Source organism: Lepus europaeus, chromosome 3, assembly GCF_033115175.1.
Source record: "Lepus europaeus isolate LE1 chromosome 3, mLepTim1.pri, whole genome shotgun sequence".
Lineage (NCBI taxonomy): Eukaryota > Metazoa > Chordata > Mammalia > Lagomorpha > Leporidae > Lepus > Lepus europaeus.
In genome coordinates this window covers 144,205,903-144,222,383 of record NC_084829.1, presented here as the reverse complement: position 1 = coordinate 144,222,383, position 16,481 = coordinate 144,205,903, and the positions used below count along the sequence as shown (strand labels likewise).

General features: G+C 36.0%; 1 protein-coding gene and 1 pseudogene across 1 annotated transcript in view; both read right to left on the bottom strand.

The window, feature by feature from the left end:
• Positions 1-228: 228 nt before the first annotated feature.
• The window catches only part of PEX3 (peroxisomal biogenesis factor 3), a 40,242-nt gene continuing 23,989 nt past the window's right edge, over positions 229-16,481 (bottom strand). The window contains exons 5-12 of the mRNA XM_062186861.1: positions 15,969-16,093; positions 15,610-15,676; positions 15,452-15,506; positions 14,754-14,922; positions 12,787-12,857; positions 7,015-7,137; positions 4,463-4,559; positions 229-430 (exon numbers count right to left, since the gene is read on the bottom strand). Of these exons, the coding sequence (XP_062042845.1) occupies positions 347-430; positions 4,463-4,559; positions 7,015-7,137; positions 12,787-12,857; positions 14,754-14,922; positions 15,452-15,506; positions 15,610-15,676; positions 15,969-16,093 (791 nt within the window). The 3' untranslated portion in view covers positions 229-346. The remainder of the gene's footprint in view (positions 431-4,462; positions 4,560-7,014; positions 7,138-12,786; positions 12,858-14,753; positions 14,923-15,451; positions 15,507-15,609; positions 15,677-15,968; positions 16,094-16,481) is intronic.
• LOC133757193 (U2 spliceosomal RNA) lies at positions 3,927-4,034 on the bottom strand (annotated as a pseudogene).

Below are 16,481 nucleotides of genomic sequence, written 5' to 3'. Positions count from 1 at the left end.
ATTATGTGTGTGTGCAAGTATATCTATATCTGTACGTATATATATATAGAAAAGTATCTACATCAGATTATAGTCAGTTTAGAATACCCACAGTGTAACAAACTATTAACAATTTTCATATTTGTACTCTGTGTGCACTCACATATGCACACAAAAACTGGTTAGTTGATGAATTTAAAAAAATATATTAAGATGCCAAATGAACGTATTTCCTTATGAAATGAAGTCTTTGATTAATAATATACTTTTATTTGTTATTTTGGTAACAAACTGTCATTCTCGGTATAGTTGATTTATTCAGTGTATACTTAAATGAATCCCATCATAGTTTTTCTTGCAGGAAAAATCATTTCTCCAGTTGTTGAGGGGTACTAAAAGCTTCGTACACATTAGCAGCAAAGTCTTTCACTTGCTCCATCATCAACAGATCCTAGTAAAGGTAACCACATAACATTACTGTTTGTAATAAGCATGGATAACCTGAATTCAATTCTGCAATCAAGTAATGAATTTGGATTTAGGTTCTGTGGTAGACAAAACCCAAAAGAAAATCATTTACAAAATACTGTTTCTTGTAGTAAGCTATAGGGGATACTTATTATTTAGGTTCTTTTATGTAGGATTGTGGTATTACTAGTATTCAATGTAACTTTTAGAAAAAAAAACCTCAGTCTTCAAATAGTTTTTGTTTATGAGGAGTACTAGTTAAGGTCTACTGAATAAACACTTACAACTTTAAAGGTGTAGGATTGAGGGTACTATTGCTGGAAGTTGATCTAACATGGTTGAGGCATAATATTTCTTAGATCTACTTATCATATGTGACATGTACATATGTACTATATACATATTTTATATATATATACACACACAACAAATCACAAATAAACAAACACTTGACAGCAATAGTTTGTGATCACCAAAGGATTTGTAAATGCTAAGTTAAGGAAAAGGAATTATTATCTTTTACTTTCATTAGCCTCTAAAATTGAGCATTTTCTTCAAGTATGAATGTAGAAACAAACTGATACTACTAGCAGGATGTGTGACTTGTCTTCAGTAGAAATTACAGACATTTCCAGTTGTAGAAGTTATTAGAATTCTCATTGCATATTATTTAGTGCTTGACTAAAGAAGCAATGTTGCTGCATCATAAATTTAACTTTAAAAGGTATTTTGAAAACTGTCTATAGTTGAAGGCCTTAAAAATCTTATGAGTTTTAGTATCTGCACTAACAGACATTATTCTGAAAAGGGTTACACATGCTTCATTTGATTGTGAAGGGGTCCATGACAGAAAAGGTCAGAGCCTCTGAGTGTCAGAAGCATGGGCCTGTGATTACTGTTATTGGAAAACCCAAGTGAGCCTTAGGCATGTCCTGATCTTATCTCATTGTTGATTCTCTCAGTAGGGAATCTGGTATATTCAGTTTGAAGTATTCAGTCTGGGTCAATGTTTCTCAAGCCAGCATTAGGGGGCCCAAGAATTTGAGGGTGTTTTTGCATTTTGATTTCTCTGAAAATCTAAAAGAAAATTCAAACACATTCTGGGTAATTTTGAAGATAAACATAGAACCTAATAATGCCCCTTATTTTAGGACATTTGTATTTACGTTTCTGTTCTTGATGGCTCCTAGTAGCATGACTTCAACTGTGTCTTATACTAACAAGACAAGAACAGAGGTAGAAAAATCTTTCAAATGAAGGCCAAACCATGTAACTTCAGAATTATACTAAATTGAAGTACCCAGCAAGTCAGGTGTTGAAGCAGGTTGAATGCCCAACAATGTGAGCAGTAGTAGACAGGTCTACATTCACTTTGGGACAATGAATTCGTAGCCATTAGCCATATTGCAGTAAAGAATTATTATTTTTTAGTTTATATTATATTTAATGATAAATATTTCTGGTTTTTGAGTTAAGAAAAAGCTGTAATCTCAATGAGTTTATAGTTTTTTAATTTATGCATTATATAAACACCAGTAGACCATATTTTTTCCCCATAGTAGAGGTGTATGGACAAGTTTGAGATACACTACCACAGTACAAAAGCAAACATAGACAATTCATAAACCAACTGCATAGATGTCATACAATAAAATTCACACAGGGACAGTTGGCCCAATTTGGTTCATAGTCGATAGTTTGCCAATCCCAGCTTTAAAGTAAGGAATTTAAATCTGTTCAATTACTGTTTACTGATGAAATTTAAAGGATGTTGTCAGTAGATGAAGAAAAATTATGTATCACAGGGTTTGTTCAGACTACAAAAATTTTCTCCTTATGTTATTTGGAAACAACTTAAAAAGAATATTAAAAAATTGCTTCCTCTAGGCCGGCACTGTGCTATAGTAGGTTAATCCTCCACCTGCGGTGCCAGCATCCCATATGGGCGCCAGTTCTAGTCCTGGCTGCTCCTTCTCCAATCCAGCTGCCTGCTATGGCCTGGGAAAGCAGTGGAAGATGGACCAAGTGCTTGGACCCCTGCACCCATGTGGGAGACTCAGAAGAGGCTCCTGGCTCTTGACTTTGGATTGGCATAGCTCTGGCTGTTGTGGCCATTTGGGGAGTGAACCAGTGCATGGAAGACTTTTCTCTCTGTCTGTTCCTCTCACTGTCTATAACTCTACCTTTCAAATAAATAAAATATTTAAAAATGTTTGCTTTCTCAATTGTTTTCTGATTCTGCCATCTACTTTTCCAAGCTCTACCATCATGCTAGTATTTGATACCACAGGGGTGAACAAATTACGGCCTGCCAGCCAATTCCTCCACAGCCTGTTTCTGTAGATTGAAACAGCCATACTCACTTGCTTATATATTGTCTATGATTGCTTTCATGCTGCAGGGCATAGTTGAATTATTTTCACACAAAAATGCATAGTGTACAAATCCTGAAATATTTACCATCTGGGCCTTTACAGAATTTGCCAACTCATGTTTGAAAGCATTTCCACAACAGGATCTCCTATATGCCTTAGAGGTTGAAGTAGTAGCAGTTATATAAAGGATTAAATTTAAGTTAATTAAAGTATTCTAATCAAGGAAAAAGCATCACAGAAGATTAATGGAAGTAATGGGGCATATGGTAGTTTATTAAGAAGACAACTTGATCTTTTAACTCATATAAATTATAGTTTAAAAAATGGAGGGAAGCCTTATCAATTAATGGTCCAGCATATAAATTTAATCTACAGTCACACTAAAACATTTTACTGAATATTAATACCAATGATGTTTTTACTAGATTGAAACATCACTGTCAATTATATAGATTTTAACTACAAGGTTATACGTAAAATTACATAATCATTAAGGCTGATGTTGTTTCACACTTGGTTGTATTTCCCACTTATCTGTCAACAGGAACAGCCTATTGGTCAAGTCAGAGACATCTACAGAAGTGCAGTCATATAAGGCGAAGGCTGGAAGTTACAATCTTGTTTTCTCACACAGGTATATATGTGAAGCTTAAAATTCAGTGAAATAATACCAGCATCACTATTTCTTCTGCAATGTCAATGCCTATCAGTTAGAGGAGATAATGATGACAGGCTGAAGAGAACAGTGAGGGAAAACACGCGTGTGCAGGACAGGCTATTGCCATTAAAGCAAAAGGAAGAAATGTAGCCCTCAGTCTCAGCGCTCTTCACATTCCCAAAAGTACAGTGTCTATAGAGAAGATATACTCAGCTGTCTGAGACAAAAGACACTAAGAAGATGCAATTTTACACAAAGGTCTCGGCATCTCTTCTCACTGTACATGACTGCAGCAGTTTGCAACTGAAGAGTATTGCAAGTAATTTTTTGACTCAGAGTTTTCAAGTTTGTAAATGGCTCAGAAAAAAAAGACTACATAGGGTTAAAGCTATCCTTTTTCATAATACAGTTTTACACAAGGCAAATCTAAGAAAGAAGATGGATGTAAGTAGTGTAGTGAAAAATTTAAATAACCCAATGTTTATGAAGCTTTGAGTAAGCAGGTTATTAATGTACTATTACACTTGATCTTAGCCAAAAGGCCGAGAAGCTATTAATGTACTATTAACAGTGAAATGCTATTAATGGCTAAAATGCTTTACTTTGTCTCCACCAAATTTCTTACTTTTCCTCAAAGTCTGAGAAACTGGATTACTGACCTGCCTCAAGGCTCAATCATCTTACTAGTGCAGTTTAATGCAAAAGATTAATGCTAGATAAGTTCAGCTAATCACTAAAATACATCCAGACTAAAATGGAGTCCAACAGGTGCTGGACTATAGTATGTGGAAAGGTATTCCCAACCTTATAAATTTGCTATGATACATTGCTTCTCTCATGGGCATTCTACAAGTTCTAAATTTGTTTTTTTTCTTTCAAACAAGTATCACTGCAGGGAATATAATTTTACATTAGAGAAATATGACCACACTCAGAATACAATTTGTTTCCAATAATTCCCCCTCCCCACTTTTGTTCTTACCTGAACAAAATGACTACGCGTTTCACTGCAAACTGAATGGATTTGTCCGTTTATTATTGGGATTATCTTAGCTAAAGGCAGGCTGACACTGGAAAGACTGGCAAATAATTACAGCAATAATTACTTTATGAAATTACTTCATAAGATATAACATTTTAATTATAAAATTAATACAAAGTGACTGAAGAATATCTACAGAAATGTTTCGAAAAGAAAAAAAACAAACAAAATTTTATCACCTAGAAATAAGACTGTAAATGACCTCATGGATAATTTCTTTCAGTAATTTTTATATATAACTATGCTTTATTGCGTTTCTCTTTTGGCACAAAACTCTAACCACACAAGCATACCATTTTGCATCTTTATTATTATAAGCATTCTTCTGTTTTTAAAAAAGTTCTTCTAATGTTTTTATCTGATTGTTTCTTAATGATTATATAGTAATTTATCCTGTAGCTGTGACAATGAATCTCTGCATAATACAAACACAGCTGTTTCAGGGAGTATGAATTTTTTAAGGTTTATAATGTATATGTCAAAAATCCTCTGCTTCCCTAGCAGTGTGTGAGAATTCCTGCTCCATGAGGACTTCTTTATTGAGCATTATCTCTTTCTTTAATCTTTGTATGTCTGAAACATGAAAATGGCATGTTGTATGCAGTTCTCTTAATTATTATCAATGTTAAATGTTTTTCCTTATACTCTGGTGAACTATAGCATTATCCATCTGGTGGTATAAGCAAGAATCCTGGCATTTACCTTGGCACTTTCTTCTGCTGCTTATAGCCTCCAAAATTCTACATATTTGTTTAAAAAAGTGTCTACCTCTCCCCATTGCCAAGCCTAGTCTAAGCTAAGCATTTTCTATTGCCTGAACTACAGCAATGACTTTCTAACTTGTCAGTGCTCAGTAAACATTTGTATAGATTAAAGACTTAGTATTTTTACATTAAATATCTCACTTCATTCAATTCAACCTGGGAGTACACTAGAAATTTCTTTTTAAGTATTATGAAAATGCTGAGGCTATGTTGAGATTTGAAGAAATCCTTGAAAATAGGAAATGGGGAGATTTTTGTATTCCTGAATCCTCAGGAATTATTCTTTTTCATCGTATTTTGGTAGCTTGTTTCAAAATTTTCCCTGATTTTGTACTTATTTTCTGTTATTAAACAGTCGATGAAATTAGGTATCATAATCATCTTACTCATTTAACTATCTCAGCACTTAGCAAAGGACCTGGGGCGCAGTGGATACTTAACACATAGTATTTAAGCCTTAAATCAGATACTAAAAATATGAGGAAATTTCAAAAAGTTCATGAAAAACAGAATTAAAAGGTAAGTTTAGGGATCAGCCTGTGGCTGATGAGCCTGTGGCGCAGAGTTAAGTTGCTTGTGTGATGCAGGCACTCCATATGGGTGCCGGGTCACATCCCAGCTGCTCCACTTCTGATCCAGTTCTCTGCTAATGCATCTGGGAAGGCAGCAGAAGATGGCCTGTGGCTTAGATCTTGCCATCCATGTGGGAGAACCTGGCTGTTGCGGCCATTTGGGGAGTTAACCAGTGGATGGAAAATCAATCTCTTTCTCTCTAACCCTGCCTTTCAAATAAGTAAATATATATTTTAAAAAAGCAAGTTTATGTTGGTGCAAAAATTTTCATATTTTATTCAGTTTTTTTCATAATATGCATTTTCCATGAACTTTCTGAAGACACACTGCATATCGTATTGCATGCTGTTTCCCCAAACTTTAAGGGATGATTTTTATAGTCAGTCAACATTGACTTAGAATGCATTATTTTCTGAGTATAATATAAAAACCTGCAAACAGACATCCTTAAAGTATATAAATTCTAATATAAGACCAAAGGTGCCCAGGTTGAGGGGATAAAGATATATTAAACTCTTAGGCATCTTCTGTCATCATAAAACCATGACTTAGTAATAATTAGTTTAAAATTAATTTCAACTGTCCTAACTAAAAATTCCCAAGTCTTATACTAAGAACTGAAAAGGGTTACATTTATATTTAGAACTTTATATAAAGAGATAATAAACCAAATGGGAATCTACAACATGAATGCCTGGTTATTATAGTGATCAAAGTACTGAATGATACAGGCCAATAATAGTTTGCAGTACATTACAAAACAGAATAAAATGTAAGTACATTGTAAGCTTTGTATTCTAAAGAGTTAAAAAAAAAAACAATTGGAATCAGGTTTATAGAAAGGTAGTTTCCCAATTTAAATATTTCAATATGTATTTAGTGGCAAAGCTTTTGGGAAGAATGCAAGTTTTAATACTGAATTTGGAAGGAGTGTATGCTAATGAAGAAGTTACTGGCTTAACAGAATTTAATTTGTCTAAGATTTTTTTAAAACTAGAACAAAAATAAACATATCTGAAGCAATTTTTTTTTTTTAAGGGAAAAGGTTTATTGGGGAACACCCAACAGACCGGAGGGGTGGGGCGGCGAAGGATAAAGAGTGAAGCAATATTTTAAGAGCATTCATGAAAATAGCATTTTTAGATGTCATCTTACCTATTCATGGAGTTACTGTGTTGCAGATCCTGTTCAGTAGGTCGAAAGAATTCAGCCATATTGTCTAGAAGTCTACTAAAACCTCGATTTAAACAGGTATTCAAAACTGTACTAAAATCAGGACTATAAAAAAAAAATAAGAAGTTACTTTTCAGATTCCCAATGGAAAAGGAAACAAGTTCAGCAACTATGTATTTTCCTTTCAGAGTCATTAACATTTTGACTATTCAAAATCTATTTTTTAAAAATTTCTATTTATTTATTTATTTTTTATTGACAGGCAGAGTGGACAGTGAGAGAGAGAGACAGAGAGAAAGGTCTTCCTTTGCCGTTGGTTCACCCTCCAATGGCCGCCGCGGCTGGCGCACCACGCTGATCCGATGGCAGGAGCCAGGTGCTTCTCCTGGTCTCTCATGGGGTGCAGGGCCCAAGCACTTGGGCCATCCTCCACTGCACTCCCTGGCCACAGCAGAGAGCTGGCCTGGAAGAGGGGCAACCGGGACAGAATCTGGTGCCCCGACCGGGACTAGAACCCAGTGTGTCGGCGCCGCAAGGTGGAGGATTAGCCTGTTGAGCCACGGCGCCGGCCAAAAATCTAATTTTTATAGCTTAAAACAGTACAAAAATATCAAAGAGATGTGGTTTAAAATTAAGCATAGGGGCCAGCACTATGGCGTAGTAGGTTAAGCTTCTGCTTACAGCACCAGCATCCCATATGGGTGCTGGTTTGTGTCCCAGCTGCTCCTCTTCCAATCCAGCTCTCTGCTGATGGCCTGGGAAAGCAGTAGAAAAGGACCCAGTGCTTGGGCTTCTGCTACCCACTTGGGAGACCTGGAAGAAGCTCCTGGCTCCTGGCTTTGGATTGGCCCAACTCCCGCTGTTGCAGCCATTTGGGAAGTGAACCAGCAGATGGAAGATCTCTTTGTCCCTCCCTCTCTCTGTTTGTAACTGCCTCTCCAATAAATAAATAAATCTTAAAAAAATTAAGCATAAGAATGAGTTTATTATTTAGCACAACATAATGAGAATATTCACTTATGTCACTAGATTTTAATATTAGGGCTTTTAATGGTGTATTTTTTTAAATATCAGCACTGGTATTAGTTCTCTTGAGGAAACTCTTGAAACCCTTTATAGTCACAGATGATTGGTTTGCTTTACATACTCTATCAGGACACCCCAGTGAGATAGAAATTATTACTCTCAGGTATAGATGAGAAACTAGTTACTTGAGGGATGAAGAGGCTTGCCCATGTAACTAGTAAATGGACTCAAATATGACCCTAGACCTCTTTGATCTTAAAGTTCAAGCTCCTTTCCTTACACTGTTAGTACTTTATAAAAACTCTTACAAAAATAATTATAAAAGTACTATGAAAGTCGGAAAATGTCTATTTATGTTCAGCTTTTGAAATCACAATGTGCATGTATCTACCTTTTCTGCCATTTTTTCTCCCTTCAGAAGCTTAGATGCTACAAAATTCACACCTTTAAAATGTATGCTAATAACTTTTAGTAAATTTACATAGTTGTACAATTATCACTAAAATCCAATTTTAGGAATTTTCTTTTTAAACTATTATTTTATTTTACCTTCCGATCCAGTTCTCTGCTTTGGCCTGGGAAAGCAGTAGAAGATGGCCCAAGTCCTTGGGCCCCTGAACCCACATGGGAGACCCGGAAGAAGCTCCTGGCTCCTGGCTTCAGATCAGTGCAGCTCTGGCCATTGCGGCCATCTGGGGAGTGAACCAGTGGATGGAAGACCTCTCTCTCTCTCTCTCTCTCTCTCTCTCTGCCTCTCCTCTCTGTGTAACTCCGATGTTCAAATAAATAAATAAATCTAAAAAAAATTTTTTTTTTTTATTTTACTTGAAAGTCAGAGTTACAGAGAGAGAGAAGGAGAGGCAGAGAGAGAGAGGTCTTCCATCCGCTGGTTCACTCTCCAACTGGTCACAATGGCTGGAGCTGTGCCAATCCGAAGCCAGGAGCCAGGAGCTTCTTCCAGGTCTCCCATGTGGGTGCAGGGGTCCAAGGGCTTGGTTATCTTCTACTGCTTTCCCACGCCATAACAGAGAGCTGGATAGGAAGTGGAGCAGCCGGGACTCAAACTGGCACCCAAATGGGATGCCGGCACTGCAGGTGGCAGCTTTACCTGCTATGCCACAACACCAGCAGGAATTTTCATTACCTTTCATGCCCAGTGGTAGCCAATCCCAATCCCATTCATAATCCTACATAACCACTATTCTATTTTCTGTTGCTATAGTTTTCTGGACATTTCATAGAAAGAATCAAACAACATGTGGTCTTTGACGCCTGACTTTTTTCCCTTAGTATAAGGCTTTTAAGGTTTATCAATGCGGTAGCATATATCAAAGGTTTGTTCTTTTTTATTGCTAAATATTATCCCATTTTATGAATATATTATAATTTATTCATTGAGGATGATGGACTCCTGGGTTATTTCCTTTTTGGCTATTATGAATAATACTATTATGAAATTTCTTAAGTTTTTGTGTTGACATGTATTTTCATTTCTCTTGGTAGATACTTAGGAGTGGAATTGCTAGTTTATAGCAATTTCATTCTCTCTTAAAGGGATATGATAAAAGTTCAAAGAAAAACAAAGTGATTAAGGGGATGGAAACTGAGGAAATATAAACTGAAGAAAAAAAAGTCATTATAGTACCCATCTAATCAGTAAAAATATAATGCAGTAGAGAACACTGTTTGGAGCACAAGTGCTCAAAAACATCAATTTCTATTCCTATTAAAGTAAATTCATTTTTAGGCCAATGAAAGAAATGAGGGTAGCTTTTTGAAATAAGTGACCTGGATTCCTATTTCGTATACATACAAAATAAAAGCAATGAGAATTCCCATATACTTACTTGTCCCCACTATATCAATCGCCTTACATCTGTACCTATCATTAGCCAATGCTCCCTGACTCCTAAAACCAATCCTTTTTACTATATATTGAATCTGATTCCTTTCTGGATTCAAGACTCTTTGCTAGAATTATCCTGCTTTTCTACACCAATTTCTCCCTCTTCTATCAATTTCAGTTAACTCACTAAATACCTACTGAATGTTTACTTCATGCAAGACACTATTCTAAGAGCAGAGGATACATAGATGAACTCAACAGACAAAAATTATTGATCTCATGGAGTTTAGTCTACTGAAAGGAGTGTTTTAAAATGCTTAAAAACCAAAACCAAAATCTCGGGGCTGGTGCCATGGCATAGTGGGTTAATCCTCCCCCTGCGGCGCTGGCATCCCATATGGGCGCAGGTTCTAGTCCTGGATGCTCCTCTTCCAATCCAGCTCTCTGCTGTGGCCTGGGAAAGCAGTAGAAGATGGCCCAAGTGCACCGGATTGGGAGGCCAGGAAGAAGCACCTGGCTCCTGGCTTCGGATCGGTGTAGCTCCAACCGTTACGGCCATTTGGGGAGCGAACCAACAGAAGGAAGACCTTTCTCTCTTTCTCTCCCTCTCACTGTCTGTAACTCTACCTCTCAAATAAATAAAGAAAATCTTTAAAAAAAAAAAAAAACCCAAATCTTCTGGATCCCATATTCCCCTTCAAATACTATCCAATTTGTTGCTATCTTTCAAAGCAAAAAAAAAATAGTTTCCTATCCTCATTGTCTCTACCTCAATTCTAATTCTTTCGAATCAGGTTATCTCCATTGCTCCTCTGAAACTTCTGAGCAAGATCACCATCTTGACCCATCTGATGTCATTTCTCTGTCCTTAACTCATCTGACCTTTCAGAAACATTTGACTCAATTAATCAGTTTGCTTCTAAATATTTTTTTCAGTTGACTCCCAGGACACCTCACTCTTCTGGTGTTCTATTTCACTGGCACTCCTGTCAGCTTATTTTGCTGGTTCTTTCTCCCTTTCCCAAACTCTAAATTGTGGTGTGGTCTATGGTTCAGTCCTGTTTAAAGCTTCTATTTCTTTCCATCTCTGTAACTCTGAATGCCGTATACCAGTTGATTATATCCAAATTTATATCTTTATATGTAAACTTTTTCTTGAGTTCCAGACTTGTATATTCAATTGCTAAAGGACATAACCACTGGGGTATCTCATAAACTTCTCAAACTCAACACGACCAAAATATAAATGGCAATTCTTACTTCCTCAAAACCCCAGCTTCATTACCTAAGAATCATCTTTGCCTCCACTTTCATAACTCACATCAAATAATTCCACAAATACTGTTAGTTCAACTTTCAAATGTCAAATGACATCTCAGAGAGGACTTTTCTGATCAACCTGAAAAACAGCACCAGTGGTCATTTTCTCACCCTTTAACTTTGTGTTTCATTAATGCAGTTATTCTCTGCCATTAAAATATAAGTTCCAGGAAGGCTGAGGAGCTAATATCCACCACAAGTCCTAATATGCAATAGATGTTCAATATATATTTGATGACTAAATTATTCCATGAGATAAATGAATAAGTATATGAACAAATTAGTTTTACTACTGACATACAGAATTCTCAATCCACACCACTTCCTGATTACAGGACTGGGGTTGTAAATTTTGGGAATCTTTAGCATACATGTAATAGTAAAAGCAGAGTAGATCTGTCTGGGGTAGCTAAAGAAGAAATAACAACAAATGGTTAACACTAATGGTTAAAGGAAAGGCAGGGATAGGAATTTGGTACAGTGGCTATGATGATGCTTGGGGACACCTGCACCCCATACTGGTGTGCCTAGGTTTGAGTCTTGATTCTGTTCTGCTAATGCACACCCTGGGAGGCAACAGCTGATGGATCAAGTAGTTGGGTCCTTGTCACTCATGTGGAAAACCTGCCTGAGTTTCTGGCTCTTCAGCATCTGGGAAATGAGCTAGCAGATGAAAGATATGTCTGACTCTCTTTATGTGTCTGCCTTTCAAATAAATAAATAAAAATGGAAAGAAGGAAGGAAAAATTGCATATTTTCTTGATGATCACAAAAAATTATTGGAAGAGGATATCATTTCCTCAGAAAATAGAAATACAGAAAATAGGCTTAAATTATCCCACAAGTGTATACAGTATCATCAATTTAAAAGGGACTTTAATGAATAATCTGGTTTTTCTTCCACTTTTAACAACCTGGCTCTCTTTTAGATGACTTTAAAAAGTAATAATATTCAATTTAGGGAAGATGTGGAAGTTTTACTACTCAAAGTTTTTAGGAACATTATAGTCTTTCCTAAAAGGGCAAACAGTTCTTACGATGCAGTGTACGTGTTTGTCTGTGCATGGGTTTGCATGTATATGTATACAGTTGAGTACCTGTAGGCATGCGTGTGTAACTGAAAGTTAGCTGAAGCTGGCTAGTGCTGGCTTGCAAAGATAACTCTTCCCAATTCCCCAATTTGGGATTCAAGGACTTCAAACTGGTAGCCTGAGATCTGCTACGGCACTTCAATTTTTTTTTTTTTTTTTGCCTTGAAGAGTCGGCTGTTACACATTTACCAGTATATATAGGGTACATCAGAATTACCTCTGAAAGTTTTTTTCAAAATAGACATGCTAACTACCTTCTGGTTCCTCAACCACTATACCAGAATCTGTAGGTTTGGGAAGTGAATGGGCAAACCATGGGTATAATGAAAAAAAATCCCTGCTTCCTTCCAGTTTAGGCAGGAAACTCTATTACATGATATCATATTGAATATGTTTCAGAAAAACTACAAAACAATGTTAAGTTCATTAGAAACATAAACATATTTTGCATGTTACATGCAGTACACATACCTTTCTAACATGTCTCTAGTTTCATTGAGAAGTTTAATAGTGGTCACATCTCTAGGAGAAAGTCCACAGGCCTGTAAAATTAAAATGTCATCCTTCAGCCATTTCAACTATCAGAATAGGGATAGATAAACTTAATCTTATAGACTCAAGAGTTCAGGAAATCTAAAACTCTATGTTGTTTCAAAAATCAAAAATGTGAAACTCAAAAGGTTTATGTACATAGGCATCGGTGAATAGTATTTAAAATACGAATCAAAGTGAAATCATGCTTTTCAAGATCTTTGTTTATCTGGCCCTTCTTGGATTGAGTTCCAGCATATATAGACAAAAAAAAAAAAATCAAGAAGAACAACAAAAAATATGAGTTTTGAGATTGCAAAGGTTTGGGATTGGTTTTTGTTGTTTTACTACTAAGAAATTTTATGAGGATATGCATTTTGTCATCAGTCTATCAGAGGCTCTGTGTGTTCTTTCAGTCTGTTTCAGGTTTTAATTCAGTTCAGTAAGACACAGTTGTTCATTCCTCTCCTCACCTGTTCCCTTAAGTCATTTTTGTTTTTAGTTCCACTATTGAAATTTAAAATTTGGGGGGCCGGTGCTATGGCGCAGTGGGTTAACGCGCATCCCATATGGGCACCAGTTCTAGTCCCGGATGCTCCACTTCCAATCCAGCTCTCTGCTATGGCCTGGGAAAGCAGCAGAAGATGGTGCAAATCCTTGCGCCCCTGTACCCGTGTGGGAGACCAGGAAGAAGCTACTGGCTCCTGGCTTCAGATCGGTGCAGTTCCAGCCGTTGTGGTCATCTGGGGAGTGAACCAGCGGATGGAAGACCTCTCTCTCTCTCTGCCTCTCCTTTTCTCTGTGTAACTCTGACTTTCAAATAAATAAATAAATCTTTAAAAAAAAAAAGAAATTTAAAATTTGGATAATTTAAAATTATTTTATAGTCCCAGAAAGCTTTTTTTAAATGTTATTCTTACTACAGCTCTTTGTGATTATGTTTTGTAAGTTTTCTCCTATAATTTTTTCCCATTAATTCTGTCTTACATGTTGCCCTTGTTAAGTAGTTTAGACTCTACCCTTCAATCACAGGGACCCCTTAAATGAGCTACAACTTTTTTCCCCTACTCACAATGTAGGGTCTGTCAGCACTGACACAGGTCACCTTTGGGATTTCTAGGGCAGAGGAAAACCTGTACGCAGTAAAACATGGCATTTTGTACTACAGGACCGCCATACTGAGGCATGGCATAGGGACCGCTACGTTCTGAGGCTTCTCCCAATTGCAAAGAATGGGTTTAATCCAGTTTACAAATGAAAAGTGATTAATTTTAAAAAATGAGTTCTATAGCCTGCAATCTGTGGCATTTTTACTGTTCTTAAACGAATAACCTATATAGTGACTGCTTAGGACACACACCACTATGTAGCAACACCACAGTTGATAATTATTAGACAGGCCTCCTTTGTTTCTCAACTAGATGACTAAAACGTCCTCAGTCCATTATCATACTACAACTATTTATTTTAAAAACCAAATGTGATTGTGACTAGTCGGGTTAAATTTATCTTTCTTTGTCTACAGAGTTAAATTCACATTTCTTATCTTGGCATATTTAGCTCTTGATAATCTTGCAAAACTGACTTTGCTCTGTGCTCTATATACTTATCTTATACAAATAAGCTGTATACACTTTGTCTCTTGAGTCCTAACGTATATTCATTTTATATCCCTTAGCACACATCGTTAACTACTCAAAGAGCATATAAAATTATCAGTGATTCTAACTAGAAATTAACAATCACTGCAGTTTGTTTTCTAAATTAATGGAGTTTAATTTCAGTTATTACAACATATATCTTTCAATCACCTTTCAAGAGAGTCATAAATTTAAATTTAAAGAGATAGTAACAAATTTCAAAAATATAGAATAATTGGTTTGGTTAAAAGGGTATGAATTAAGCACCTGAACTGCTAATGGAGTTTCTTCATCTGGCATCATATAATGGCATAATAAAGATTTGGATTCATCTTTATTAATCCAAGAAGAAGACTTATGCTGCTCAACAAGATTTCTGATTTCTTCTAGTTTTTGCTCCAAGTCCAAAAGAGATAAAGATTGTTTAAGAGAAACACTAGAAATGGAGAAAAGGGAATCAGGATAAATTGAAACTGTACAACACATCCTATAGACACTCTTCTTAATAGGCTACTATCTGAAATCTTTTTTTATCCAGTCAAACCGGAAAATGCTGACTGGACTAGAATGAATTAAGAAATCAGTGATCAGTTAAGGGTCATTATTACAGAGCCAAGAAAAAGCTTGCTGAAGATTTCATAAGAAAATTTCTATTGAAATTGTAGATATAAGTGGAAGGAAGAAGCCTCCAAAGATTTTAAAGGAGGACTTCTATCTCATGATCCAAATATTTCTAATGTTTGGAAATCAATAAATAAGCAGGGAAATATTAAAACTTTCCACGTAGTATCAAACGGTTGATATTGATGAAGAAAAGGGTTTTACAATGCAATACCCGAAGGTGCTATCTGTATTAGACTACAGAGAGAATTTCATAAGCTACTGTTTGTGAAATCTTAGCTTCACTCGAATAATTCTAATTTATCTTATATTCACCATAATCAAGAAGTCAGAAAACGTCTCACCTTCCTAAAATCTTCTGCACAGCTTGTTTAATAACAGTGATCAATTCTGTCAGGCCTAATAAAGGAAAAACAAATTGAAAAGCTATGCCCACATAAAAAACTCCTCAATAACACAAATAAATGAATTAAAATACACAGGTCACAAATAAGAATCTTACCATCTCCAAGAAGGTGTTGAATACTTGATAAATATTGTTGTTGGACATCTGGAGGAGCAAGAACTGTCTGTATAAAACAGAAATAAGGTTAAATTATCCATGGTTTTGCTAGGAAAGAAGTAACATTTTAACCATAATATGAGCTGAGGTTTTCAATGTCTAGAATGATAGGAAAAAAGAGTATTCTTTGATATATCAGGGAGTCTGGTATCAAAAGATGAAAAGTATTAATGCTAAAAGTTTACAATCACAGGAAATATAAAGATATTTCTTTCATAGAAATTATTATCCGAATAAATAATAAACTTTGAACCTCTTGAAAGGAAGGATAATATCTGCTTTAAATCTATTAAACTTACAGTGCCATTTTTGCCAACTGCTGCATTATCCAGGTAAATATATCCACCAATTATATTTAACTGGACTCGCAAAAGAACAACCAGCATACAAGTACTGTACACAGCCACGATACTTCTTGTGAAACCTTCATAGAAAAAAGAAAACCATTTGGATTTGGTACTGTTATTAAAACACCAATAACTGTGGAAAAATCATAAAACATCCTCATGGTGATTTTTTATAAAATTACTCTTAAAATTGATTCATTAATTTTGGTTTATTTGAAAGGCAGAGAGACAGAGGAAAAAAGAGAGGTAGACAAACAGACAGAAAGAGATCTCTAATTCACTGGTTCAGTCCTAAATGCCCATAACAGGATTGGGCCAGGTTGAAGCCAGGAGCTGGGAACTTAATCTAGGTCTTCCCTGTGGGTAGCAAGGACCCAAGTGCTTGAGTTATCATCGGCTGCCTCCCAGTGTGTGCATTAGAAGGAAGCTAGAATGGAAGGGGCATTCAGGATTTGAACCCAAGCA